Source organism: Colletotrichum phormii, assembly GCF_030913505.1.
Source record: "Colletotrichum phormii strain CBS 102054 chromosome Unknown BDP81scaffold_34, whole genome shotgun sequence".
Taxonomy (NCBI): Eukaryota; Fungi; Ascomycota; class Sordariomycetes; order Glomerellales; family Glomerellaceae; genus Colletotrichum; species Colletotrichum phormii.
The window spans coordinates 129679-154847 of record NW_026851476.1 but is presented as its reverse complement, the minus strand read 5'-3'; the positions used below and the strand labels follow the sequence as shown (position 1 = coordinate 154847).

General features: G+C 53.0%; 7 protein-coding genes across 7 annotated transcripts; 3 read left to right on the top strand and 4 right to left on the bottom strand.

The window, feature by feature from the left end:
- Positions 1–413: 413 nt before the first annotated feature.
- BDP81DRAFT_144651 (uncharacterized protein) lies at positions 414–960 on the top strand. Its single transcript, XM_060581872.1, has one exon. The coding sequence runs from the start codon at positions 513–515 to the stop codon at positions 804–806; it is 294 nt and encodes a 97-aa protein (XP_060438600.1). The 5' UTR covers positions 414–512; the 3' UTR covers positions 807–960.
- A 58-nt stretch (positions 961–1018) lies between these two features.
- Positions 1019–1557, bottom strand: BDP81DRAFT_441005 (uncharacterized protein; the record flags this gene model as incomplete). Its single annotated transcript, XM_060591565.1, has 1 exon — positions 1019–1557. A coding segment is annotated over exon 1 (167 nt), but the record flags the coding sequence as incomplete, so codon positions are not given.
- An 86-nt stretch (positions 1558–1643) lies between these two features.
- BDP81DRAFT_144619 (hsp90-like protein) lies at positions 1644–5894 on the top strand. The gene is made up of 3 exons (XM_060581870.1): positions 1644–2008; positions 2236–4870; positions 4954–5894. Exons 1-3 carry the CDS (start codon positions 1648–1650, stop codon positions 5666–5668), a joined length of 3711 nt encoding a protein of 1236 aa, XP_060438598.1. The 5' UTR covers positions 1644–1647; the 3' UTR covers positions 5669–5894.
- On the bottom strand, positions 5889–7747 carry BDP81DRAFT_360491 (Alpha/Beta hydrolase protein). The gene is made up of 4 exons (XM_060586397.1): positions 7128–7747; positions 6805–6970; positions 6340–6747; positions 5889–6167 (listed from the first exon to the last, which is right to left on the bottom strand). Exons 1-4 carry the CDS (start codon positions 7486–7488, stop codon positions 6056–6058), a joined length of 1047 nt encoding a protein of 348 aa, XP_060438597.1. The 5' UTR covers positions 7489–7747; the 3' UTR covers positions 5889–6055.
- A 2163-nt stretch (positions 7748–9910) lies between these two features.
- On the top strand, positions 9911–11217 carry BDP81DRAFT_333801 (cell wall glycosyl hydrolase YteR; the record flags this gene model as incomplete). Its single annotated transcript, XM_060585699.1, has 2 exons — positions 9911–11050; positions 11116–11217. The coding sequence occupies 2 exons, from the start codon at positions 9911–9913 to the stop codon at positions 11215–11217; spliced, it is 1242 nt and encodes a 413-aa protein (XP_060438596.1).
- Positions 11218–21804: 10587 nt separating this feature from the next.
- BDP81DRAFT_333913 (short-chain dehydrogenase/reductase) lies at positions 21805–22785 on the bottom strand (the record flags this gene model as incomplete). Its single annotated transcript, XM_060585709.1, has 1 exon — positions 21805–22785. One exon carries the CDS (start codon positions 22783–22785, stop codon positions 21805–21807), a length of 981 nt encoding a protein of 326 aa, XP_060438595.1.
- A 413-nt stretch (positions 22786–23198) lies between these two features.
- On the bottom strand, positions 23199–24491 carry BDP81DRAFT_144554 (uncharacterized protein). Its single transcript, XM_060581869.1, has one exon. It carries the CDS (start codon positions 24375–24377, stop codon positions 23487–23489), a length of 891 nt encoding a protein of 296 aa, XP_060438594.1. The 5' UTR covers positions 24378–24491; the 3' UTR covers positions 23199–23486.
- Between the last annotated feature and the right edge of the window lie 678 nt (positions 24492–25169).

The following is a 25169-nucleotide window of genomic DNA, read 5'->3' as shown; positions in this document are numbered from 1 at the left end:
GAAGCGGCATTTCCCCAAGGCAGAGGGCGTGGGAGGCTTAAGACCTTGTAAACACGTCATGTTTCCTCTGGGATAAGGAAGGTTCAGCGCTATTTTTAGTCTCACGGCTTTTTTGGAAAGTTTCCTCCAATTTTTGCGCCTCTTGTCTCTTTGTTCGGCCGATACGAAGTAGAATTTGGAGAAAAGACGCTTTGCGGCTACATGGCAATTGGACCGGAGTTGACCGCGGATTTATGGTTACAAGACAGAAGAAAAAGATAGGAGCCGCTTGACTCGGTGTCCATCTTATGGAATTAGTAAGTGCAAGCGACATTTGCCGATGAAAAGGGTTCTTGATTCAGTTGGCGACCGTCGCTGAGTCAGTATCTGCCGAGGAAGGGATTTTCGGACGTGGTCCGCGATAGACGTTGAAGAGTCTGCAGTTTGCATATTGCAGTCGCCGATTGGAATACACTTGCTCGTAAGTAAACGGATCTACCTGGTCTTGAAAGTAAGTGTAAGAGTGTAGATGTATGCACACTGTTGTCGTGGCAATGGTGAAGCAAGTTGAGAGTTTTGTTTACTTAATAAGCTTGGGGGGGGAGCGGCAGTGCGGCAGGCATCGGGCGATAAACCAAATTGGAAGTTTGAAAATCGATCCTGACAGCCAACAAAGATCCGATCGGTTGAACGCCTTTGACAGGAGGAGAAAAAAACGTCCGGCCGAGTCATTCCATTGGTCTTTCTTTGGCCTGTGGACGCGTTTCATAGGCCGCTCTAGAACGTGCAAGAAGGACCCCAAGAAAAGGAGTGACGGGTGGATCTGATCTGGCCCAGTTGGGTCCCGTTCGATGGTCGAAAGAGGGACGAGAGGGACAAGAGGGGTATGATGTCAGATTCTCTTTGGTTGGAAAGAGAGCCTCGCCCACCTGTCTACTGTGTACCACAACAATGTTTTTTTTTCGGTAACTATCTCTTTGCGGTATCTTTTTTTATTTTTTTGCCCTTTTCGCTCCTCCCCGCCACACTCCTCGTTGTGTCTCCCGCCAGCCTAACAGTAACTAACCGCCATACCGCCGCCGCTGCCAGAAGAGAAAAGTAGAAGAAATAGGAAAAGCGCAACGCCCGGGATGGTTTAGGTGACACTTTTCGCCCGCCTTTCCGCATTCCTTCGTTACCGCCGCCCGCCCCCCATTCTCCAAAATCCCAAATGCACCCCGTGGCCACGCGAGATCCACGAGCGGATACGTAGTTGTCGCCTCCCCCGCCGGGCTGTCACTCCGAAAGTCCCCTTTTGACAGAGAAAAAAAAAAAGCAACAAAGACTCGGAGAAGAAAAAAATTGAGAGCAGAACGAATCCGAGGACAGAGAGATAGAGAGAGGCCTGGGTAGACGAGAGCCGCCAACACCGCCGTCCCCCCCTGCTTGCTACCCCTCGACATCAGAGCACGGCTACACTCTCACTCTCACGCTCACTGTCACTTTGTCACTCACGCTCATTCTCATTCTTTGCTCTCATCTCAGCTCTCACTCATTTCCTCCTCTCCCTCGCCCAACTCGGCTCAGCTCACACCGCCCCCCCCCCCCCCCACCCCCCACAACAGACGACCGCACCCGCCACCCGTGTGCGGTGTGCTAAGCGCGCATCCGCGTGTTTTTCCCAATCCAATGTCCGAGGCCCAACGCGAGCGGGAGGTCCAGCGATATCTCCAGAGCTGGCAGGTCGCCCAGGGTTCCTCATTCAACGTCGCCCTCAATGTCGACAGCATCGCCGCCCCGGACTTACATGGCAACGGTTACAAGCCAAAGGCCTCGGGCGACAAGGCCCTCACCGCTTTCGCCCAGCTGGCCGTGCTGAAGCTCAACGTCAAGCGGGCCATGGTGTCGCTGATTGATACCACCACCCAGACTATCCTTGCCGAGGGTACCCGTTCCATTCAACTTGGCGACTTTGATCACTTGCAGGACCCGAATAACAGCGGCTTGAACGACGACGATGACAAGACGAGCAACGATAATGAACTGTGGCGTACGTAGGCCTCTCCATTCAGATGACTACATCACTCAGTCCCGGCTGCGGCTGCAGCTGAGGCCTGCGCTGGAGCCAACCGCCATCGCCGCATGTCCACAGCCTTCTTGATGCATGTTGGCTTCATGCTTGAGTCTTCTTATCCGTGTGCAATGTCAGCAGACATACCGGAAGAGGGGGACTATTCATGTTGGGAGCTCCTATGCTGACAGTTGTGATTCCACTAGTCGGCGCCACTATTCTATCCCGTCCTGATGCTGTTTGCGAACACTCCATGGTGAACACTTGCACAGGTTTAGATGACAAGGGCCGCCCGTATACGGCGACCGGACTCATCGTCAACGACTGCCGCCTCGACTCTCGCTTCAGTCAGCGTCCCTACGTGCTGTCGGAACCCGGCGTACGTTTCTACGCTGGCGTGCCCATCATCTCACCCAGCGGCCACAAGATTGGCTCCTTTGCCGTCTCCGACGAACGACCTCACGATGGACTCACAGCGGAAGAGATTCGCTTTATGCAGGGCGTGGCCCAGACGGCCATGGAGCATTTAGAGTGGGCACGAGATCGCGTGGATAGGTTCAAGGGCGAGCGGATTGTGCGGGGACTGGCGACGTTTATCGAGGGATGTTCCATCATGAACGAAGATTCAACTTCTGTCAAGGACGACATACCGAGGAGTCCCTCGACGGTACGGCCGCCGGATATGCCGCTCATTTCGACGCGGCGGCCGATGCCGAGATCGAATTCCTACTTCCGCAACGCCGAAGCACTCATCCGGTCTCGAGAGTCGTCTGCGTCTCGCCAGCAAAGCGATACCACGGAACCCCCGGGTCCCAGCACCGAGAACCCGCCGTCGCCCAAGAAGGTATTCCAGCCGAGGGTCGACGGCCTGTCGAAACTCTTCAACCGCGCAGCAGACGTCCTCCGCCACTCGACATTGGCTGACGGCGTAGCCTTCTTTGGAGCCACGGCAACGAGCGCCATGCCCGGAGGCCAGTCGAGGTCGGGAAGGAATCAATCGTCGGACGAGGAGGACGTCACACGACCCGCCACATCGGGCTCTGGGCTCGACAGCTCTGATTCGGATACATCACCCTCCTCCAGGCCCTGCAAGATTTTGAGCTTCTCCGTGGCTGACGAGCGGGCGCGCGCGCGCATCGAGCAGGGCCCGGCACTTTCACTCGGCATTCTTGAAAAGTACTTTTCCATGTTCCCCATGGGCAAAACCTTCTCCTTCACCGAAGCCGGGCTTGGGGTGTCATCGGGTGACGATAGTGCGAGTGACAGGGAGACGATGGGCGTCGACGGAGCAGCCCCGCCAGACAGGACCGAAGGCAGACGGCGAAAGGTCAAGATGGTCCACGAGGAGCTTCTCAAAAAGATTCCCGGAGCAAAGACTGTGGTTTTTGTGCCCCTATTCGACTACGGCGAAGACAGGTTAGCCGGTGGATGTTTCCTCTGGACCTCCGTCACCGGCCGCATGATGAATCTCGACCAAGACCTCTCGTATCTCCGTGCCTTTAGCAACAGCATCATGACCCAAGTAGGCCGCATCAATAGTCAAAAGAACGAGGCTGCCAAGACGACCTTCATCGCGAGCATGAGCCACGAACTTCGCAGTCCTCTTCACGGCATCCTCGGGTCTGCCGAGCTTCTCCAAGATACCAGCACCGACGCATATCAATCGGGTCTCATCAGCTCCATCGCCACCTGCGGAAAGACGCTACTCGACACACTCAACCACGTGCTTGACTACAGCAAGATCAACAGACTCGGGCGGGCGCAGATGAGACGCCGCGCAAAGCAAAACCAAAATAGGCCCGTGGCTATCACGTCAGACTCTCTCGAAAGCTTGAGCATGTCCTCCGTGGTGGACCTAGCTGTCCTCGTGGAAGAAGTAGTCGACGCCATCGCAGCGGGCCACGCCTTCAAGAAACTCGTCGGTGCGGGATCCCTGGATGGACCCAAGCCGAGCATCAGTGTCAAGGAGACGAATAACGTGAGGTCGGTGGGCAATTTCCAAGCGCCAGGGGCCAAGGGTCCTGTATCAATATTGCTAGACGTCGACTCGAAGATACCATGGCTGGTGAAGGCGCAGCCAGGTGCCCTCCGGCGGATCATCATGAACTTGTTTGGCAACGCCCTGAAGTACACGACGCAAGGCTACGTTCTCGTGTCTTTGACCGGCCAGACGAGGTCAGAGGGGACAAAGATTGACGCCATGATACGAGTGGCGGACTCTGGCAAGGGCATGTCTGAGGAGTTTCAACAGACCCGACTGTTCCTCCCCTTCAGCCAGGAGGATTCATTCCAGCCCGGCACGGGACTGGGTCTCAGCATTGTCAAGCAGATTGTCGACTCGTTGCGAGGGACTCTCGAAGTCAGGTCCGAACAAGACAGAGGCACCGAGTTCGACGTCCACCTCAGCTTCACTTCGGCATCCGATGATACGGAGAGTCCCCGTGAGCCGGACGAGGTGATGCGCAGCACCGTCAACGAGACAAAGGGGATGAAGATTGTCCTCCTTGAGGAGGAGCGCACCCCCGACGCGCCGCCCATGACGAAGCACGCCGCGAAACTGAACCAGATTCTTACGGAGACGTGCTCCGAGTGGTTCGAGATGAAGGTCGTTAAAGAAACCCCCAGCGATCCGCCGGAGGCCGATATGTATCTCTACTCCGAGCCTCCCTCGGTTGAGGTACTGGAGAAGCGCTTCAAGGATAATTCGCGGAGGTCGCCTAGTCAGAAGAAGGCGCCTTTTATCATTGTTTGTCCGACGGCAGAAGAAGCGGTCAACATTCTCCAGGACCACAGCAAGCTGTTATTGGACTTTTCGGAAATTGTGGAAGTGATACCGCAGCCGTAAGTACTTGCACGATTTTCGTCATGATTTCCAGGGAACTGTCCCTTCATATACCGACGCCCAGGCTGACTGATCATCACAGATGCGGCCCACGAAAACTAGCCAAGGTCTTCAGCCACTGCCTCAAGCGGGTAGAAGAGCTAGAAAGAAGCCAAGCAGAGCGCAACTCCTCCGGCCTGCTGGCCCCCGTACCACTAGCTCCCGACGGCACCACCCCCGGCAACGAAATCCGCCAGGTCGAACGAGTCGGCACCCCGCTCCACCAGCACGTCAGACCCGAGCAGGTTGAACCGGCAATGGGCGTCCAACCCCTCATCAAGTCCCTAGGCGCAATGGCCCTCTCTCCAGCCCTCAACGGCGGCCAGCCCGTCCTGGTAGAACAAAAGAACGTGACGCTACACGTCTTGCTTGTAGACGACAACCAAATCAATCTCAAGCTTCTCGTCATGTTTATGAAGAAGTGCGGCTTCACGTACGAGCAGGCCGAGAACGGACAGGAGGCGCTCGATCGATTCATCGAGGCGTCGAGCTCGTCTATCGAGGCGAGCGCGAGTAAGCGCCGGCGATTCGATTTCGTGCTCATGGATATCAGTATGCCTATCATGAACGGGTTCGAGGCGACCAAGAGGATACGGGAGTATGAGCGGGAACACAGGTTGCAGGCGACGACGGTGGTGGCGCTGACGGGGCTGGCGAGCGCGGATGCGAGGAGGGATGCTGAGACGTCTGGATTTGATGTTTTCTTGCCCAAGCCGGTGCGTTTTGCCGAGCTGCAGAAACTTCTTACGGCGTCGTGATGGTTCACGTCGTCGAGAGAGCATCGCGGTTGACTGCTCGAGGCGGTCTTCATTATGGATGTTCCCTCCCCCTTTTTCTTTTCTCTGAGCATAATAAACAAGACGCCCTTCTAGGAAGTAGACTAGGTCGTCAAAACGTCAACTACGAAAAAGTTTTACGGGTTTTCCTCAGCCCTTTGACGGTTACATGGTTTGTAATTACGATAAAAAAGACAAATACCATTTTTATGTTTCTTCTTCGCTCTTGCTATGTCTATCCCTCTTGTGGTTCCGAGACGCATTCTAAACTCTAGTGCCCTGGGCTATGATGCCATGGGCGAGAGTAAGACAAAAGTCCGCACAATGGTCAAACATTTTGCCCTCCTCCCCTTCCACGTCATGAACGGGCTACTCCTCTTGAGAGAAGATAGAAGCCGCCGCAGCATCGTACAATGTTCCGAAGCCCTTTGCCAGGACGGCACATGCGTCGTGGACGAGTTTCCTGCTAATCTGGTGGACACTAGAAGGGGGAAAAGTCAGTCAGTCAGTCAGCTCATATCCAAGCAAGCAATACGCAGACTGAAAACCTATATATATATATATATATATAGAGAGAGAGAGAGAGAGGGAGAGAGAAAGAGATAGACGCCAAACGAAAGAAACAGACTATCAAACGAGAAGAAAACACATACCCAGCAAGCACAAGCACAGAATGCGTCGCCCCCTCATACACCCTCGTCTCAACCTCGACCCCAACGCCTCTCAGTAGCTCCGCATACGCCAACCCCTCCGTCGTTAACAAATCCACCCCCGCGACAGCAAGCCACGTCTTCGGACTCCTTGCCAGAATCTCGGGCGGTGCGAAACATGGTGACGCCTGCCACTGCTTCTTGTCGGCATCGCCGCGGGAGAAGTAGAGGTCCTGGTACCAGCCCATGCGGAAGGGCGTCAGCCAGGGGACATACTTTGTGGCGGACCAGCCTGTGGAGGCGGTGGCAGTTGAGTCGATTACGGGGCAGAGGAGGAGTTGGGAGATGGGCGGCGGGGAGAAGGAGGCGAGGGAGGCGGTTAGGGTTGTGATTGCGGCTAGGTTGCCGCCTCTGTTGGGGTTTGTTAGTTTTCTGGGCAAGTCGGGCAGAAAGGGGAGGTTGACAAACGCCGAGAGGCCGCCGATTGTGACGAGGGATGTGTTGATGCCTATGCGGGAGGCGTTGGAGGGTTCGTAGAGCCACTTGAGGCCCGTGAGGCAGTCGTCGACGGCGGCTGGGTAGACGTGTTCCGGGGCGTGGCGGTAATTTATCGTGACGACGACGCACTTTACATCTATGTTTTATAATACTCTCCGTCAACGGTCACGCTCACGCTCACTCACAGCAACATTCCAGTCTATCGATATCCCATATTTCCGCAAGGAGGAGGGAGGGGCATATGCGTAGAAGGAATTTGAGCAAAAATGGAAGTTGAGAGTTGAAAAACCTACATTTACAAGCATGCGTCAAGAACCCATTCTCGCTATCCAGCCCACCATTCACCCACCCGCCGCCATGGAACCAGACCAAGCAAGGCCACCCGGCCTCGGACGGCGCCTGACCCTCGGGCACGAAGACGCGCACCTGGATCTCGCCGCCAATCTCCTCGTCCCATTGCCTGCCGACGGGCGAGAGCTTCTGCGTGGTGTGCGCGAGCGGGTTCGGCGCCGAGCGCGAGGCCGGGTCCCAGGGTCGGGCCTCGGAGGGTTCCATGTACTGGATGATGGCGTCGTGGAGGGCGACGTACTCTGGGTCCAGCTTGGCGCGGACCGAGGGGTGGATTGGTTGGTGGATTGTCCTTTGGTCCGTCATTTGATGAGGTGATGGGTACCTTTGTTGGATTAGTCTGATATTGGCTTTTCGTGGACGGTTGAATGAGAAGAGTGTGGTACTTCCCGTGTGGAGTAATCTTGTTCTACTATTGTCTAGAGTGGTGTTTGGGCGTTTACGTTTGGTTGGAAAGTTGAGAGAGAGAAATGAGCAAAACGGGTTGTGAAGTTGAAGATAACTGACGTGATTGGCGAGTGGAGTTACTTTGGGGTCGAAAATGAGGCTTTTAAGAAAGTTTGTGGTGAACGGACCCCTATCCCTCCCATCCCGTAGCTCGAGATTTGCCCGTTCTCGGCAATCTTTGAAGAATTCCATATGGGGCGTCCCGCTTGCACCGGCACTTGATCGGACGGGTAGAGACCCGCTGATCCACGATTGAGTCAAGATTTACGGATGGCGGCTTTGAAGAATGCATGTATCTCCATGTCCATCTACGCAGACAAGCCAAATTTCTGTGGTTACGATGACGAGGTGAGAGACGCATAGAAAAAGGCATGATGAGTCGTTGGGTGAGTGTACTAGGTAGCCGGGAGATTGAATTTCCTACTTTTCTGAGATTGATCTCATCTTCATCACTAAGTGCCCCACCTCATGTCAACTTTAGGACCTATTAAGATTTCTATCACCACTGCCACTTCCGTTGTCTCTACTATTCCATCAACTAATTACTGTTTCTCTCTCTGCTGCTATTGATGTCACTAACATTACTCTTAGCTTGCTCTTTGGGTAAATTCTTTGAATAATGATTCAAAAAAGACAGCAAGAGGGATAATTGTGTTACACATGAGAACGGGGGTTGATGATATGTTGGCTGGCGGGTTATCGTGCCACCCACTTGTTACTCTACTCATGGTAGACTGAAGTCATCATTAGACTTGATCGTACTCAGAGAAGATGACGGGCCAGGTTCCAACAGGCTTGACGAGAACTACAGCAAGGCCGATTTTCGACCGCCATAAATTTAATTGATGGGGAAAACATGAAAGAATAAAAATAGCGTGATGATGAGTTACCGCCAAGGCTTTCCTCGATTCACCTTGATCGCACACGTGGTGGTGATTACTCTTCGAAACAAAAGTGAGCATCGCTTATCGAGCTCGATTTTAGTGAAAGATCAAGCATCACCTTGACTCAATGTACAAACAAAAATTGGCCAGGACAGGTCACTGTGCTTCATAAAAATTCTCGGGTCCCTGGCTGTTAATATTATTAAAGTAAGAGGACTCGGACTACTCGACGAACATGGCGAAGAGGGAAGATCATCGCGACCTTCCGAAAGCGCGGAAAAGTGCTTGGCCTATAAACGGAAAAGTCACGGTGTGGTTGGGGCTTGGCAAAATGGCGATGCTGATGCTGCATGGTAGATTTAATATGAATAGGCGTCACCGCCTTCTCGCAATGGAGATGATGCCAAGCATTGGGGACAAGCCAACCGGCTTAACAACCGCCGAGATCTAACGGTTTGTTCATCGCTCTAGGTGCCAGACCAACTACATCACCAGTCGTGCTTTTGATTGGTGTATAAATTCGTCGGCAATTTGAAGAACTTGAGTGCCGAGTTTCCAGAGGAAGAACAACATCCTTCATGCACCTTGAACAACTGGGAAGGAGCCGATAGAAAATAGTCGACATATTCCCGGCTGACTACTACCGCTCCGGCACACGGAATGTCGTGCAGACGTCTCCGTGAGAGACCCGAGTGAAAGTGCGTACAAAGATAGGTCGGGGATTACTGTGAGAGTGAGCCTCCTGCCCTTGATCAATCAAAACCGCTGACAACCGAGTTTTACTTGCGATTTCCATGAACTACCGTTCATCCCAAGCTCGAATATCTCTTGTACGGGGTGCCCTGGTGTGAGATTAAGCATAAGAGCAGACTACTGGACTTCCCCGCTCCGGCCGGTCGTCCCCCCGGCCTTCCCCGCAAACTCAACGTCAATTGAGTCTCTAGTATGGGCTCCACAGTCTTAGAGAGACCCTGCTTTTCCGTCAAGCTCCAGAGCTTCGAACCAGCTATCCGGTCCTCGGCTTGACATCATGCCTCCGATTCCTGGGTTGATCAAGTGCCAAGATGATGTGTCCCCCTTTCAAGCTCGTGCTCTTGCTCCTAGGCACGCACCGGATAAGCAAAGCTGCAGATGGAATAGAACCCCAACCGACTCAGTCAAATTGGCCGGCTCTTGGCCGATCTTGGACGGAGTAAGAGTGAGGGGAACCTTGAATATGGCGAACTTCATGAAATCTCTTGAGCTTTATGGTGTTCTAATTGGGAGGCAGGCTTTTGCATAAATATGACCCTTGGGGTTGCCATAATGGAACGTTGTGCTCTTCAGCTTGCTCCTCGCCCTCCAAGTCGTCGATACCATCAACAATCTAGCTGGAAAGCAGTCAAGTAGTGCTCATCATGAGAATCACCTCACTAGCAACCACGGCGCTCGCCAGCGCCGCCCTCTCATCCGCAGCCATCTCCCTCCCCAACGGCTGGTTCTCCATTTCCCCCGAAGAGAAGCTTAACCCCGGCAAAGTCGACGGCGAGCCCCGGTATCTAACATGGATGGCCGACTCCCAGATCAAGCACGGCGTAGAACCAACCTACGCCTACACAATCTCCGCCTTCTACTCGGGCGTCCTTCGCGCCTACGAGAGGACAGGCGACAAGAGGTACTACGACTACGTCAAGCACGCCACGGACATCCTCCTCTACCCTGCTCAAGACGGCGAGATCCTGCTCTACAACAACAGCAACTCCATCGACGACATTCGCTTCGGCCATACCTTTCTCGACATCTACAACGCCACCGGGGACGAAATCTACAAGACTGCTGCGACGACCTTGCGCAAGCAGATCGACCGCACGGGCCGATCCCCGGACGGCGGGTTCTACCATCGTTACCCCGTGTACATTGACCAGATGTGGCTCGACGGAATCTACATGCTCGACGTCTTCTACGCCCGCTGGACGGCCGAGTTCGAGCCGGATAACACCACCGCGTGGGACGATATCGCGCTGCAGTTCGACCTCGTTACTGCAGGTACGATCCTCGGCAACGCGACAAACGGCCTGCCGCTGCACGGCTTCGATTGGAGTAAAAAGGCCATCTGGGCTGACCCGGAGACGGGCGCCTCGCCTAATGTATGGGGCCGCGCCGTCGGGTGGTACGTCATGGCTCTCGTCGACACCCTCGAGTTGTTTCCCCTGGACCACCCGGGCCGCGAGCGGCTGGTTGGGTATCTGCAGCATGTCTCGGACGCGGTTGTGGCTGCGCAGGATGAGAAGACGAAGGGATGGTGGCTTGTCATGACGCCTGGGACCGAGGGCCAGTGGGGGAACTACATTGAGAGCTCTGGGTCTGCCATGTTCGTGTACGGCTTGCTCAAGAGTGTTCGTCTGGGTTACATTAAGGGCGACAGGTACCTCAAGTCTGCGCTTAGCGGATACAAGTTGATGACGGACACGTTTTCCGATACGCGCAAGAGTGATAATGCTCTTGTTTGGGGATGGACTGTGCAGACTGGTAGCTTGAGCTCCAACGGCACGTTCCAGGTATGTGAAATCCCATTCTATGCTATGAATACATTGATTGGCCCTGTTTCTGACTCTTCTTCCAGTACTATGCCAGCATGCCTCTGTTCGAGAACGACCTCAAGGGTGTTGCTCCCTTCCTCTTTTCCAGCTACGAGTATGAGTTGTACCTAGAACAGAAGAAATAGTAGCCATGTGCTGAAGAATAGAAGTGGCCTCGCCCTCAGAATACATTTGCAGACAGAATGAAGTCCAGCATGGTGGCGCAGGGGAGCAAGAGAACAGGAAGTTTCCGTACGACGACCGCTCACTTTGAACTATCCTTGTCGGCCCGCTCCTCCCGCCGACGCAAAAGGCCTCTCTGGAATGATCGTAAGACGGCTCCTATTCTCTGCCGTCCTTTGCTGAGAGTGTCGATGATGTTCGGCTTGCGGGACGAAGATTCGGCCGTCTCCTCCTCCTCCTAGGCAGTAGAGACATTTTTTTCTTGGCATCCACTGTTAGTATAATACGTGGGCTACCACCAAAACCCTTAACAGCTGAAGATCCTTCACCTCTCTCACCCAGCGCCCTCCCGCGATGGCCTCGCAGCCTCCGGCGGACTCTGGACCGCTGCCGGCCTCCTCGGCCGGCCCTGACCGAGGCTCTGGACCCCCTCCGAAGTCGTCCTCAACCTCTAGGGCTAAACGCCGCCGCGGTACCGAGGCCCAGCCACCCCGGCCCAGCCTCGTGGGAAGCCAGCCTGACGCCTATACGACAACCCCCTTAACGGCTAAGGGGCCTACGACTGCAACTGGGATAGCTACTAGAGCTGTCCTTACGGCCCTGAATGAAGAAGCGAAGCATTATGAAGCCCGAAAGGACTTCTTTGTAGCTATCGCCCAGTCTATGGATAACGTGGTCTCCTGCTTCGAGGGGCCCAGGAAGCAGATCGCAAAGGAGGCTACAGCCTATGTAATCCAAGCCTTGAAGAGGATTATGGGTAGCGAGGCGGCGGCCCCGACCCCGCGCCGGAACTGGGCCGATGTGGCGGCCTCAGCCCCGGCTGCAGTCCTAGCCCCAGCCCCGGCCCGTACCCGAAACCTAACCCGGCCCCAAGGCCAGACTTAGACTCAGGCCCAGACCCAGGCCCTGGCTCTGGCCCAACCAAAGGAGGACCTCCGAGTCTTTACCCGTATCCCTGAAGAGGGTCTAGCGGCTGCTAGGAAGCATGCCCCTTTTACCCTACGCCGGACGATCTGCCAGGCTCTTGGGCTCCAGCTGGCGGATATCCTACATATATACCGTATTGCAACTGGCTACTTACTGAGACCCCTGAATAAGCAGGTCCAGCAAGCCCTCCTTATAAACAAAGAGAAGCTGGCAGACTGTCTGGGGGACTATAAGGTTGAGACCCCTACTAGGTGGTTTACTTACGTCGTCCCACGCTGCCCTGCTAAGCTATGGACTATTGATGGAGACGCCCTCGACCCAGCTACTCTGCTTAAAGACGAGGTCCTTGCACAAACAGGACGTAAGCCTATCCGGGCCCAACAATCTCGACTAGGCGTTAACCCTATTATAAACGAAGTCTTCTGGGTTATCTCCTTCTCCGCAGAAGTACCACCCTTTAGACTATTCAACCAAAGCAGTAGGTCCCAGCTTATCCAAAGGAAGAAGACCTTAAGCAGACATGATCCCGGTTGCCAGGGATATCACTCAAACCGGCACTACAACCGGCAACCACTTTGTGGCAACTACGGCAGGCCCTCAGGCTCCCATGAGACTAGGCCCTACATAGCTAGACCGAAGTACGCCAACTACTGCGGCCCCTTTCAAGCTAACCACAAGGACTACCCAGCAAGGCCCCTAGTGGTTAACAGTTCCCCTACCCTCCCAGGCCGACAGGAACTCTCCCGGATCCGTAAGGCTAGACTAAAGGCCTATAAGGCCCTCTATCAGAACATCCAGGCCGGCACTCAAGCCAACAGCACCCAGCAGCCTAGCAGCAGCCCAATAAGCCATCAGCCCGGCTCAAAGCGCCCACGCGCCCCTACTCCTACCCAGGACTCGATCGTTGTAGCGGACATTGGTGATACGGCTAGCTATAGCAGTATAGATAAAGATGAGAATAAGGCTAAAGCAGAAGGACCGCAAGCCCCTAACGACCCAGTCCTACCCCCCCTAACCAACCGCCCTATCCGCCCGCTCCCGAGCAGCAGCAGGAGCCAGAGGGTAGTACAGAAGCCTGGTTACAATGTTATTAATGCCTACACCCACCTCGACCTCGACTCGGAAGTTCGGAACAGTAGGCTCAGACCAGCTGCCCCACGGGCACTACGGGTAGCCCAGTGTAACGTGGGGAAGAAAAACCCAGCTCATACAGCTCTCCTAGAGCTCTTCTGGGAAGATCAAATCGATATAGTACTAATCCAGGAACCCTGGATAGGCTATAAAGACAAAATGCAGATTAATACACACCCAGGCTTCAACTCCTATATCCCAGTTGACTTCTGGAATAGTAAAGAAACAAGACCTAGGGTTATGACCTACATACGTAAGAGTCTAAGACTTCAAATACAGCAACAAAGGCCTACCTAAACGAGAGATATCTTATGGGTTAAGGCTGGCAACTTCACTATTATCAACGTATATAGGCCGCCAGGTAAGCCGACAAACCATACGACTACTACTCTCCTAGGATACCATGCGCCAGAAAGAGCCCTTATAGCCAGGGACTTTAACGCCCGCCACCCTTCCTAGGAACCAGGCTCCCCTAACCGGAATCGGGGGGACGATATTACAGAGTGGGCTGAAGGATACGATCTTTCGTTTATTAGGGAGGTTAGGGTCCCTACCCATACTCATAGGCATACCCTCGACCTAACATTCTCAAATATCCCCTTTACTAAGGCTTATATTAGCCCACACCTTTACCCAGGGGCTGACCACCAAGCTATCACAACAATTATCCCTATAGGCAAGGCCGAGGAACATAAACGCCAGACTGGCCACCCCTCAGTCCCAGAGTCAGCCCTACCCCGACTTATCGACCTAGTAAGAGCTAGAGCCTCAACTTTACCTACCCTAGGGGAAGTACCTAGTCCAGCAGAGCTGGACACTCTAGCTACCCAACTAGTCAGCCTCTTCTATACAGCTATTCAAGCTGTAGGTAAGAGACGGACAAATCAGGGTAGGGGAGCCCCCTGGTGGACAGAAGAGTGCGTAGAAGCCCACCGAGCTGCTATCGAGGCTAGGCGCCAGCAGGCCCAGGAACCTGGGCTAGTTATACCTCCCCCCATCCTGGAGGAGCAAAAGGTCTTCTTAACAACTGTTAGAAGGGCAAAACGCGCTTACTGGACTGCTAAGATCGAAGAGGCTAAGACAGACCAAGACCTATATAAGATATTAGGCTGGCGGAAGTCTAGCTTAGCTGTTAAAGGCCCGCCTCTTATAGTAGAAGGTCAGATAATCGACAACAGCTACGATAAAGCTCAGGCCCTACGAAAGGCTTTACTAGAGAGATTTGACGCTATAGACGACTTACATGGGGATCCTTTTACTATCCCAGTAGTTGCACGGCGTCTAGTGCCCTGGCAGGATATGGTTAGCATGGAAGAAGTACGCCATGCTACTCTAACAAAGATTACAACCCCTGGGATTAACGGGATTACTACAAAGTTACTACAGCAGACCTGGGAATCAGTAGCTAGGCCTATACAGCAGCTCTTCCAGGCCTGTATTCAAGTAGGCCACTTCCCTAGACCGTTCCGCAAAGCAGAAGTTATCGTGATCCAGAAGCCAGGGAAAACAGACTTCTCAAATACTGGGTCTTAGCGTCCGATATCCCTTTTATCCTGCTTAGGTAAAGGCCTAGAGCGGCTAATAGTAAAAAGGATGGCCTACCTTACTATCCTAGAAGGGGTTGCTAGCCCACAGCAGGTTAGAGAATTACCAGGGAGGGCTGCAGTCGACCTAATAGCCTATCTAACCCACGAGATCGAGAGGGCTCTAGACTTAGGGCTTACTGCAACTCTTATAACAATAGACGTTAAAGGGGCTTCTAACTCTATCCTAAGAAACCGACTTATTATCAGGCTACGACAGCAGGGCTGGCCTAATCATCTAATTAGGCTAATCTTCACCTTTACCTCTAGCCGACAAGCCCGGGCCAGGCTAGAGGATACAACTACAGAGGATTTCCCTTTATCCTGTAGGCTACCACAAGGCTCCCCACTATCCCCTATTCTCTTCTAACTTTATATAGCTAATGTTCTAGCTAATAATCAAAAGCTACGGTTCGGCTATGCAGATAATATAGGTCTAGTAGCTACTAGCCCTTCGCTAGAGGACAATGCTATAGCGCTAGGTCAGGAGATCACACGTATCCTCAATTGGGGTATAGAGAACAAAGTAGCCTTCGACCCAGCTAAGTGTGTGGCAGTCCACTTCAGCAGAAAACATAATCAGACAACAGGCCTACCAGATATTCAGGCGAGTAGCCTAACTATCAAAGCCTCAATAAAGCCTATACGATAGCTAGGGGTCTAGTTTGACAAGAGACTCACCTTCCGGCACCATATGGAAGCGAAGGCAGCAGCAGCAAAGAAGGCAGCCCAGTTCCTACGGCACCTAACAAACACTAAAAGGGGGCTCCGAGCAGCTGCACCCAGCAGCTGCAGTTCGAAAAGCGGTTATTACTTATGTCCTCCCAACAGCCCTATATGGAGCTAAGACCTGGTACGCAGGCTTGACCAGACCAGCTCTAAACAGCAGCACCAATACCAGCAGTAGCACTACTTCACAGACAGATATAGTTAGTACAGGACAAAAGCGCCTAGTCCGCAGAGTCAGCAAAGTCATCACAGCAGCAGCGAGAGCTATCCTACCTATCTAGAGAACTACACCAACCAGTTATCTTATCCGAGACGCTGGCCTACCTACGGCAGAGGTAGCCCTCAAAGCAGTACGGCTACGCTTCGCTACACGGTTACAGAAGGTTAATCAACAGCACCCCTTAGTCCCAAGGCTCCTACAGCCATGGCGGCAACAGACGAGGCTTCAAAGAACAGCCGGCCTCTTACCCAAGTGCCCAAGGCCGACACTTCTACAGCCGCAATACCTTCCAGGGTCCTGTGACCTTATAATTACACAGACGAAGGAGGTAGCAGCCAGGATCTTCCAGACATGGCTCAAGACGGTGCCAAAAGAGCATACTATTATCTACTTAGACGGCTCTAAAGCCCCTAATGGTGCTACAGGGTTTGGCTTTGTAATATACCGAAACAACAAACGCATAGCCCAGGGCTGCGGCCGCCTCGGCCTAGCAGAAGTATTTGATGGTGAGGCTGAAGGGGCAAGGGCGGGGCTCCGACGGGCCCTCCTTACCTCCCAGGGACAGCCTATACACATCTACATCGATAACACTAGCATTATCCAGGGGATACGCGGCAAGGCCCCAGACTCCTCCCAAGCAGCCTTCCTTGAAATACAAAAGGCAGTCAATATATACGATATACAAACCCATTGGTCCCCAGGGCACCAAGGGATCAGAGGAAACGAGGAAGCAGACAGCCCAGCTAAGGAGGGCACAACCCTACCAACCCCTAGGGGCCAACTAGCTACCCTATCAGGGATCAAACGGCTTACTAAAGAGCATATACGGCGCCAATATAAGAAGTGGTGGTAGCGAGAAGTAACATCCCGTTATACCTAACTAGGGCTTAAAGCTACCCTTGCCTGCCCCCCTAAACTAGCTCTACCACGAGCCATCCTTCACCATCTCCTAGCAGCCCGATCAGGCCATAGAGACTTCGAATAGTACCACCAACGTTTCAACTATAGAGAAGCACTACTTACCTACTCGTACGGGGAGGCAAAGGCAGTAGACCATCTAGTCTACTACCAAAAGACCCTAGTGAGGAGGTATCAGTGGCCTACCCTCCACCCTTCTAGTCCACTCGAGCCTATAGGACCTATAGGATCCCTAGAGCGGTACTATAAGGGGCTAATTACTAATCCTAAAGGCTTCCAGGCCTTTCTCTCCGTAACGGACTTCTTCCAGAAGATCTGCCCGCGGTACTAAGGACTAGGTCTTGACCTAGGCCCTACCAACAACCCCCTCCTCGTAGAGGATCTGACGGTCACAACGGAACTAGAGAACCAGCGGGTACTAGGGACGAACAGGACACATAGTAGCCCACGGGCAAGACTTGGAGGACGTTAGGAAGAGGCGTGTACTGTAGAGTATGTAGCTTGAGCCTGCGGCCCTCCACGCCATATACCCCTCGGGAGGTCGGCCGCAAGGGCGGCTGCGCCCTTGCCGCCACGGCGTTAAATACAACAACAACAACAACTAGGCAGTAGAGAGTTGAATCTCGTCGACCGTTTTGTCGTCCTCGGCGGTATCCTTGTTGCCATCATCATCGGGGCGTACCGCTCCAACCGCAGCTTCGGCCGAATCATGCTGGGCATGAGACGTTTCGTCAGTAGCGGCCGAAGGCATGATGCGGCGCTGTAGATTCGACTGTGAGTGGACCCCCTTCCTTCATCCGCATCCGAATGGGAGATCTAGAAGCTACCGCATCGTCGAAGTCGTCGTCTTCGTTGTCACCGTCACCGCCGCCGTTGTTGTCGCCATCGTCTTCAAATTTGTAGGCCCTCGGATCCACAGCAGCTGCTAGCGAGAATGCCGTAAACAGGTTCGCTCGCAGGTCCAAGAAGTCATAGTCAGGCAAGTCTTTCTCATCGTGGGCAAAGATTCGAATGATCTCTCCGCCGAGGAAGGGATGATTGGTTTTGACATTAAAGGCCGCAAAATGCATGGGATCAAGGTCCTCGAAGTGCTGGCGGGGATCAGTGTCGAAAGGAACGGTTTGCTGCATGCCTGGAAACTCCGTCTTTCGAAGCCAGTAGAAGATCAGCGTCAAAACCCATACGACCTTCGTCTGAGGTTCATCAGCCTGGTCTTCTGCTGGAACTGGGACGACCGTCTGGACTGGGCGACCCATCGGCTTGAGCATGAAATCTCCCCCTGAACCAACATTGGCCTATTGATAGGTCCAAGCAGATCATGTTACGGCGAGTGTCGATGATATTTTCATCGCGAGACTCCGATGCCAACTTCTTCAGAAGGACGGTCAAGCTTTCTTCTGTATACCATGATCTCATTCCTTCTAATTGCTTGATCAGATGGGTTCTCAATCTCAATAGATCAAGTGGAATGATGTGATAGACTTCGGTAACAAGGGGGGCATGCTTTGTGAGGACGCAGCAGTTGCCGTCACGTTGACGTGCCTTTTGCGGAAAGAGTGTCAATTTCAACTTCTCCTTTCCACCAGTAAGTCAACCCACCCACTTTCGGCCACCCCAACGAAAATGGTCTCAGATCACCACCACCAAGTACACTCAATTAATTAACTACCTTCCACTGCCACTACAATACACTCACTACCGTCACTAGGTAAATCGACCCTTGCGAGTCGACTGGGACTAACGAGACGTTCGCCAGAATACTCCTGAGCTCTCTGTATGTCCTTGATATTGGCGAACCTGGTATTAGGGTCTATCTGTACAGTCTTCTTCTTCCTGGGGGCCATGCGGGTAACTCTGGCTGCAAGAACTCGAACTTGGTGCCGAGAGGTGGCCAACTGGTAGGCTTGTTCGCTGAAAGCTTTCTTGACCTTCTTGAAGAGCAGTCGTTGGGTGGTGTGGTCTGGACTAAGCTCTGTAAATAGCTTTAAGTGGCCAGACAGCTCGCTGGCCTTCCTAGGAGTTAACCAGTTAACAATAGACGTCGCTACTGCCTAATCAATTGCTCCTAGGACATTACCAATTGCTTACCCAGTATTTGCGGTATTGTTTAATGGTGTGGCTGGGCTGGGCAGGACCATTTGGCATTGAGTTGGTAAGTGGTCGATCCATATTGATTGGCCATAGTCCAGTTGCTCTCCAACCACTTCGTATATTAGACGACGTCAAACCCGCCAAACGAGCTCTCGTATAGCAGTCTAAGAAGTAACGCTTTCCAACGATAGTAGAATTGTCTATTATATCGCACTTTCCGAGCTCCTTCCTGTAAGTGGACTTCACTGGTCCAAAAACAGCCATATCCAGGGGCTGAAGGACATGAGAGGTATGTGGTGGCAAGAAGGGCAAGTAGACGTTATTACTAAAGCACTCCTACATAAATTCAGTCGTCGTATAACTCCCATGGCCATCCAGAACCAACAATCGAGGCTCCTTTTGACCGTTAAGTCGACCAAGGGGGTCCCTAAGGAGGGAGGGGGGTGTCTGGGTCTCTGGCAAGAACACCTCCCTCAGCCAATGGAGGGCAGTCTGGTCTGTCGTCCACCCATTATCTATTGTTGTGAAGTGCCAACCCTTATATGGGTTAAGTTGAAGGGGAAACCACTGCTGTTAGACCGACTTTCCCTTATATATGACCAATGGCTTGATGGCTTTACCATCAGCAGAGATACACTCGATAATAGAGACCCAAGCACGCGATCCAGGCTCTTTTTTTCGCACTGCTTTGGTCTCTGCCATACCTAAGACCAACCCATTAGATCCCTTGCCCTTAAGGATACCAGTCTCGTCCATATTATACCGGTTGGCTGGTTTAATGCCCTTAATCTCTGGTATCTCGAGTAATCTAAACTAGGGCCTAATTACCTTAGTAGTTGCTCCATTAACACGCCTTGAATCAATGGTACGACTTCTCTGGACCTTGATTGATGGATTTCTCTTAAGGAAGGCATAGATCCATCCCTTTCTAATAGGGTTAGTATCGCCATTGGCACGCAGAACTCGCTCAGCGAATTCCCTAACTTGCTCATGGGTTGGAGAGACTCCTAGAATATGCTGAATTCGAATCCATTCAGCTAGCTTATCTTCCTGCCAAGGAGGAAGCCTCTGAGGCTCAGCAAAAGCCCTTGCTCGATTCTGTTGGCCGCTTATACGATTGCGAAGTGTTGATCGTCGTACTCCAAACTCAGTCGAGGCTCTCCTGACCGAGAGACCGTCTACAATAGCTAGAAGAGCCCGATCAACTTTATTTTCGGTATAATCGACCATTACATATCAATAAATAAGTGTGCGAAAAGAAAATTCATTTGGAAGATTTTTGTAATTGTTGTGGTGGTTTGTACATTGAGGGTAGGATAATAATGCGGTGGCTGGGAGGGATATAATGGAGTGGCCTAAAGGGGGGGGGGGGGTGGACCGAAAGTGGATGGGTTGACTTATCCATCGAGGAGCAGCTGATGCTTATACTTTTGGCTTCGGACGTGTTGCTCAACGGCAGTTTTGGCCAACACAAGAGGTTAGGCTCCTTCGCGTAGCCGCGCATGACTGAGTAACGAGTTAGTAAACTCAAAGAAGAGCGGACAGGGGTGTACCATACAAGAACGAAGAAGCGTTGGTGTTGCGATGGCCCATGCCGGAAACACCGTGAGTAGAAGCCTCTTGGCCCTGGCGCTGGTCATATCATCCAGGTCGCGTCGAACTTCTGTCAACCTCTCCAAGTCCATGGTCATCAACGTGGACCAGAACGAAGCCTTGTCCAAGTGAAGCTCCTTCATCGAGGCATCTGAATGGAACTGTCTACACAGTTGATTGATCTGTTGCACCAAGGGAATCTTCTGGTCGAGGTCCTTGAGGTAGTCGCTGTTCGAGAGCCGCGGTGTGTGTGATGCCAAACGTTGAAAGAGGCACTCGAGATCTAGCATGCTGGGCACGCTGTTCAGTATGGTGTTAGCAATCTATCAGGTGCGTCGATGAAAATCGGGTAGACATTACTCTCCGTCGGGGCCTTCTCGGCTCAAGAAAGCATCTAGCAATTGTTGCATCTCGGGAATGCGGGCCAGATTGGCGGGATCGGGATTGCTGTTCAGTATCAGTCATCTAATTATCAACTGCAGTAGTGTCTAGATTGGTAGACTGTGCCCTTGCGAGTCTGGCCAACTGAAGTATTCCTCCAGCAGTCGGAGGAAAACGGGTTTCATGGCCACGGCCACGGGATTGGGGCCTGATGGATTGTCACCACGCATCTCCCGACGCACGTGGCTTTGGAGAAAACGCGCTATGGAAGCGGCGTCCTTCGAGGCGGCGTCCTTCGAGGCGGTGTCCATCGAAACGGCGTCCATCAAATGTAAGGGAGAGACAAGAAAGCCAAGAAAGTGCTTTCAACCGACTCTGTTGAGGTGAGAGCTGTAGTGAGATGAAGCCTGAAGGTGGGTGAGGTGAGGATGGAAGGTGAGCTGGAATCTCAGATGGGTGGCGGGAGTTGAAATTAAGATAAGTAGGTAGGTAGGTGGGAAGAAAATTCCACGAGCATCGGGATGGAAGCGAGAGAAGGGCAAGGAAAAGTCTGCCTTGGAAGGCACCACACGCCTTTCGTTTGTTCTTGCTCCTTCCCTGCAGGCTGCCGCTTTATACATCCTGATTGCTGCTTCTATCATCGTCATTGTTCCTGCCATTTTCAACATTCTGTTTGGCAGGATCTTTTTGTATATTTTCCTGGGTAATTTTGGTAGGAAAGAGGTTTAGAGCAAGACTGCGTTGACTGGATACAAACTCATCCTATAAGCTTGGATAGATAATTAATCCTCTGAGGGTTCGATACATAAAGACCTTCTCCTATAGTAATGCTAGATGGCGTTTTTTAACGCCAATTTTACGAGCCGAACCAGGATTTGAGAGCATCATCCGTCAGTCGATACCTAAACCATGACACTTGATCGTGGTCTCGAAGAACTTCTATAATTCTTTATAATCTTCGATCGATCCATACATCCTCATTTCCGTTCCAGACAATCATCAAACAACTCCTGAGTGAACCTCCACACCCTCTCATCCAACCCTCGCTCTCTCATATCCCCCAAAACCTCCTCATTGTCAACCCTCTCCCCCTGCGGACCAACCAGAAAGATCCCACCTCCGGACTTCTTCACACATTCAACCCCTCCAGGAACCCTCACAACTCCCTCCCGTCCCTGAGAATCATACAAATCACTCGTGACCAAATATAACCCCCTTGCACCCGCCTCCTCAACACTCATCTCCCCACCCGCACCAACCGCTCCAAACCGCCTCGCCCTTTCCAAACCAGGCGTCGCCACCATGCCAGGCATAGAATGCACGAAACTCACACCGGGGTTCTCCCTCGCCAATACCTCGAGTGCGAGTGTGCCCATGGTAGTAGCCTGCACCGAAGCAGGCCAGAACCCCCAGTTCCCCGGCCGACGGAGGTCGAGATCGTCCTCGTCGACCATGGGACCTTCCAGTCCCGCCGCTAGTACCGAGACGACTCGCGGGCGAGGCGCGTTGTTGAGGAGAGGGAGGAGCTTTTGTACGGCGCGGAGGCGGCTGTAGTACCGCGTCGACATGGATGGGTCCAAGCCTTCTATAGTATCCTGGCGTCCTTCAAAGGCGATGAAGCCGGCGGAGAGGAAGAGGATGTCGACTTTTGTTTCGTTCTGGAGGATGGTGTCCATGGCGGCGTCGATGTCAGATACGAGGGCGTGGTCTGCGGGGAGGATGGTGTAGCTGTCGTCTGGATTTGTGTTTGCGCGCAGCAAGGCGAGGAAGAACTCGTGCGATGCGACGGTTTGAGGGCGGGCGATGGAGTAGATGCGTGGGGATTGAGCGTGTTGGGCGAGGTGGTGGAGGGTGCTTTTGCCAATACCTGATGTTGCGCCGATGAAGACTGCTACCAGGCCCTTGGGCAGAGATGCAATGAGGGCATTGGACTGATTGACTAGCTGAATAGAAACCATTGTCGACAGCTTTGTCTGAGTATTTACTTGCAAGTTTGGGGATTGCAACCTTTGGGCTATTCGATAGCAAGACTTATATACAACTACAACATTCCTAGCTGTGGAAGTCCTGCCGTGCGTTAACATGGCTCATGTATTATATTTAGTTACTGACTATTATCGCCAATATCTTCCGTTACCGTTGCCAGTGTTTTACGGTAGCATATGTGCTTTCAAGATTCTTTCGACCGATATTCGGACGAAAGGTATGTGTCGGATTGGAAGTCCAATTCGGCCGCGAGTAGGGGCAGAGCATGGGCCACCTCGAGGGGGTACACTTCGACCTCGACTACCCACCCAACCTCCGGTTGGAATCTCCCTTCTACTCCTTACGCAGAATCAATCAATACAGAGATATTGATACTTCGTCACCCCCAGGACCCTACGGTTCGAACCAATACCCTATGATAGGGATACCAACAGTATGCATCCTCCAGGAATTGCTTTATCCCATTGGTCAACTCGAACCCATCTGACATCCCGTCATCAAGGCCGAGGACCGAGAAGTTGGTCAGCAATGGGCAGCCGTTCGGCTAGATAGCCTTGCAGCGGATGACCGAAATAGTCCGAAGTACGAAATCGTCAGAGAGGAACACTTCTCAGTTAGACGTCCTACCCTCCTGAAATTGGCTATCCAGCCTGGACGCTTCGGTATCGAAGCCTCATGTCCTTCGTATTCTTACTCTCACCACGATTCCGAAGCCGCGCATACTCTCCCATATTCCCATCTCGTTTTCACGGCGAAAGGTGACTTCCTCTGCGCGCACCGTCATAGCAACATTTTCTTCAAAAGTCGTGGAAGGAGACGTGGGCTTCAAAATCTGCCGAGGAGGCGGTGGGCCCGAAGAAGATGACGAAGGCGACGATGGTTCCGTGCCGGTCCTGAAAAGCCCCCACCGGCCGGCCTTCTTATCCTCTTTTGCCTGTTCGACCACGGCACGGACGACGGTGCGGCCGAGCTTCGGCTCGGGCTGTAGTCGTTTCGCGAGACGCCGGGCCAAGCCCTCATCGCTCCACCACCATTCTCCTTCCCTCGACGACGACGACGACCCTACATTGGTGTCGTCGTCCCAGCGGCCCCACTCGTCAAATTCATATGAGGAGCCTGCAGTTGCATTTCCGGAGGCTGAGCCCGAGCTTGGACCCTTGGTGTCACACCTCCCCTTTGAATCGGGATCGGGCTCCGGTTCCACGCGGATGACTTCCGCGACCTGTCCTGCCTTCGGGTCGGCATCTGAGGCGATGATCCATTCTGGACCAACTGTTGCCGAGGGAACGAGATAGAGCTCTGTTGATACCGGCGGATGAGGGGTTGTCCCTAGACGCGTTAAGAGTGATGTGATGTGGGGCGTCAGAAGCGGGAGAAGAGCTGTCGTTGTGACGGTATCTCGGGCAGTTTGTTGAGCTTGTGTTTCACGGAGAAGGGAAGAGAGGTTGTTGAGAGTTGCCGAGACCGATGAGTTGGGGTTGAATGACGATGGCGAGTGGTACGATGTCGTTGCCTCGTTGTATGAGGGGGGTAGGTCCCCGTCTCCATCACGACTTTTCGACATCGCGACGGTACCTTAGAGTAGGTTGGGAACTAGGTTGATGCTTCGTGGTTTGGCGACCGAGACTTGTATGAAGGTGAACTCGTAGGGCTGATGCAGTGCGAGTCGTGGGTAAGATGATTGGAAGCCAGGCGTTCGTGGGCCACAGGGTGAACAACGACCTTGAGCGATGAACCGCAACTTACTGAGCGCTCTTGTGCTGGAAAACGCCTCGGGCGACGTCTGAGATCAGATGTGTGCCGCAATAGTGAATGAACCTTGGAGGATCGGGAAAGGCAGGCAACGACTTTCGGTGCCGAGACGGCAATTCCGCAATGGTGAAAGAGTGGAAACACAGTTCGATGTGGTGGTTGAAGTGCTCTCGGCCGACGCCGATGGGAGCATCAATTCTACTTCCACAGGGCTGAGCGTTGGGAACCGGAATGCCTGCGCGGAGTGGAAGTCACAATCCGGGGATGGTGGCGGAGATTATCGGATTGGTTGGTCACAGGGTCACAGGGTCCTTGGACCAACTGATGATATGCAGGGGCGGGAATTGTATGGTTATGTTGAATCAAAGAGTAGGAACGGAATGAGGCCGTGAGAGGCTGTGAATCGCTTCATGGGTGTTGTAGATCCTTCGATTAACCCTTGGGATCGGTTCAAGCGGCATTGCGGCTGGGCGAAGCAGCATCGCCAGGCGCTGCAATTGCTAGTCGACGATTGTCGGTGACGCTAATGGCTTGCTCTAAGGATTCTCGGAGGCGTTCTTGGAGAACGTGCTGAGAAGAAAAGGAGGGGGAAAACGCCCGACTG

What these genes read in the sequence shown, in the direction of transcription:
- BDP81DRAFT_144554 (XM_060581869.1), bottom strand. Translation starts at nt 24,377, where the DNA reads ATGTCGAAAAGTCGTGATGGAGACGGGGACCTACCCCCCTCATACAAC.
- BDP81DRAFT_144619 (XM_060581870.1), top strand. Translation starts at nt 1,648, where the DNA reads ATGTCCGAGGCCCAACGCGAGCGGGAGGTCCAGCGATATCTCCAGAGC. An exon ending in CAACGATAATGAACTGTGGC is followed by an intron (nt 2,009 to 2,235) that starts GTACGTAGGCCT and finishes TGATTCCACTAG; the next exon opens with TCGGCGCCACTATTCTATCC. An exon ending in GTGGAAGTGATACCGCAGCC is followed by an intron (nt 4,871 to 4,953) that starts GTAAGTACTTGC and finishes TGATCATCACAG; the next exon opens with ATGCGGCCCACGAAAACTAG.
- BDP81DRAFT_360491 (XM_060586397.1), bottom strand. Translation starts at nt 7,488, where the DNA reads ATGACGGACCAAAGGACAATCCACCAACCAATCCACCCCTCGGTCCGC. An exon ending in CTTGACGCATGCTTGTAAAT is followed by an intron (nt 6,971 to 7,127) that starts GTAGGTTTTTCA and finishes TATAAAACATAG; the next exon opens with ATGTAAAGTGCGTCGTCGTC. An exon ending in TCTGTGCTTGTGCTTGCTGG is followed by an intron (nt 6,168 to 6,339) that starts GTATGTGTTTTC and finishes TCCCCCTTCTAG; the next exon opens with TGTCCACCAGATTAGCAGGA.
- BDP81DRAFT_144651 (XM_060581872.1), top strand. Translation starts at nt 513, where the DNA reads ATGCACACTGTTGTCGTGGCAATGGTGAAGCAAGTTGAGAGTTTTGTT.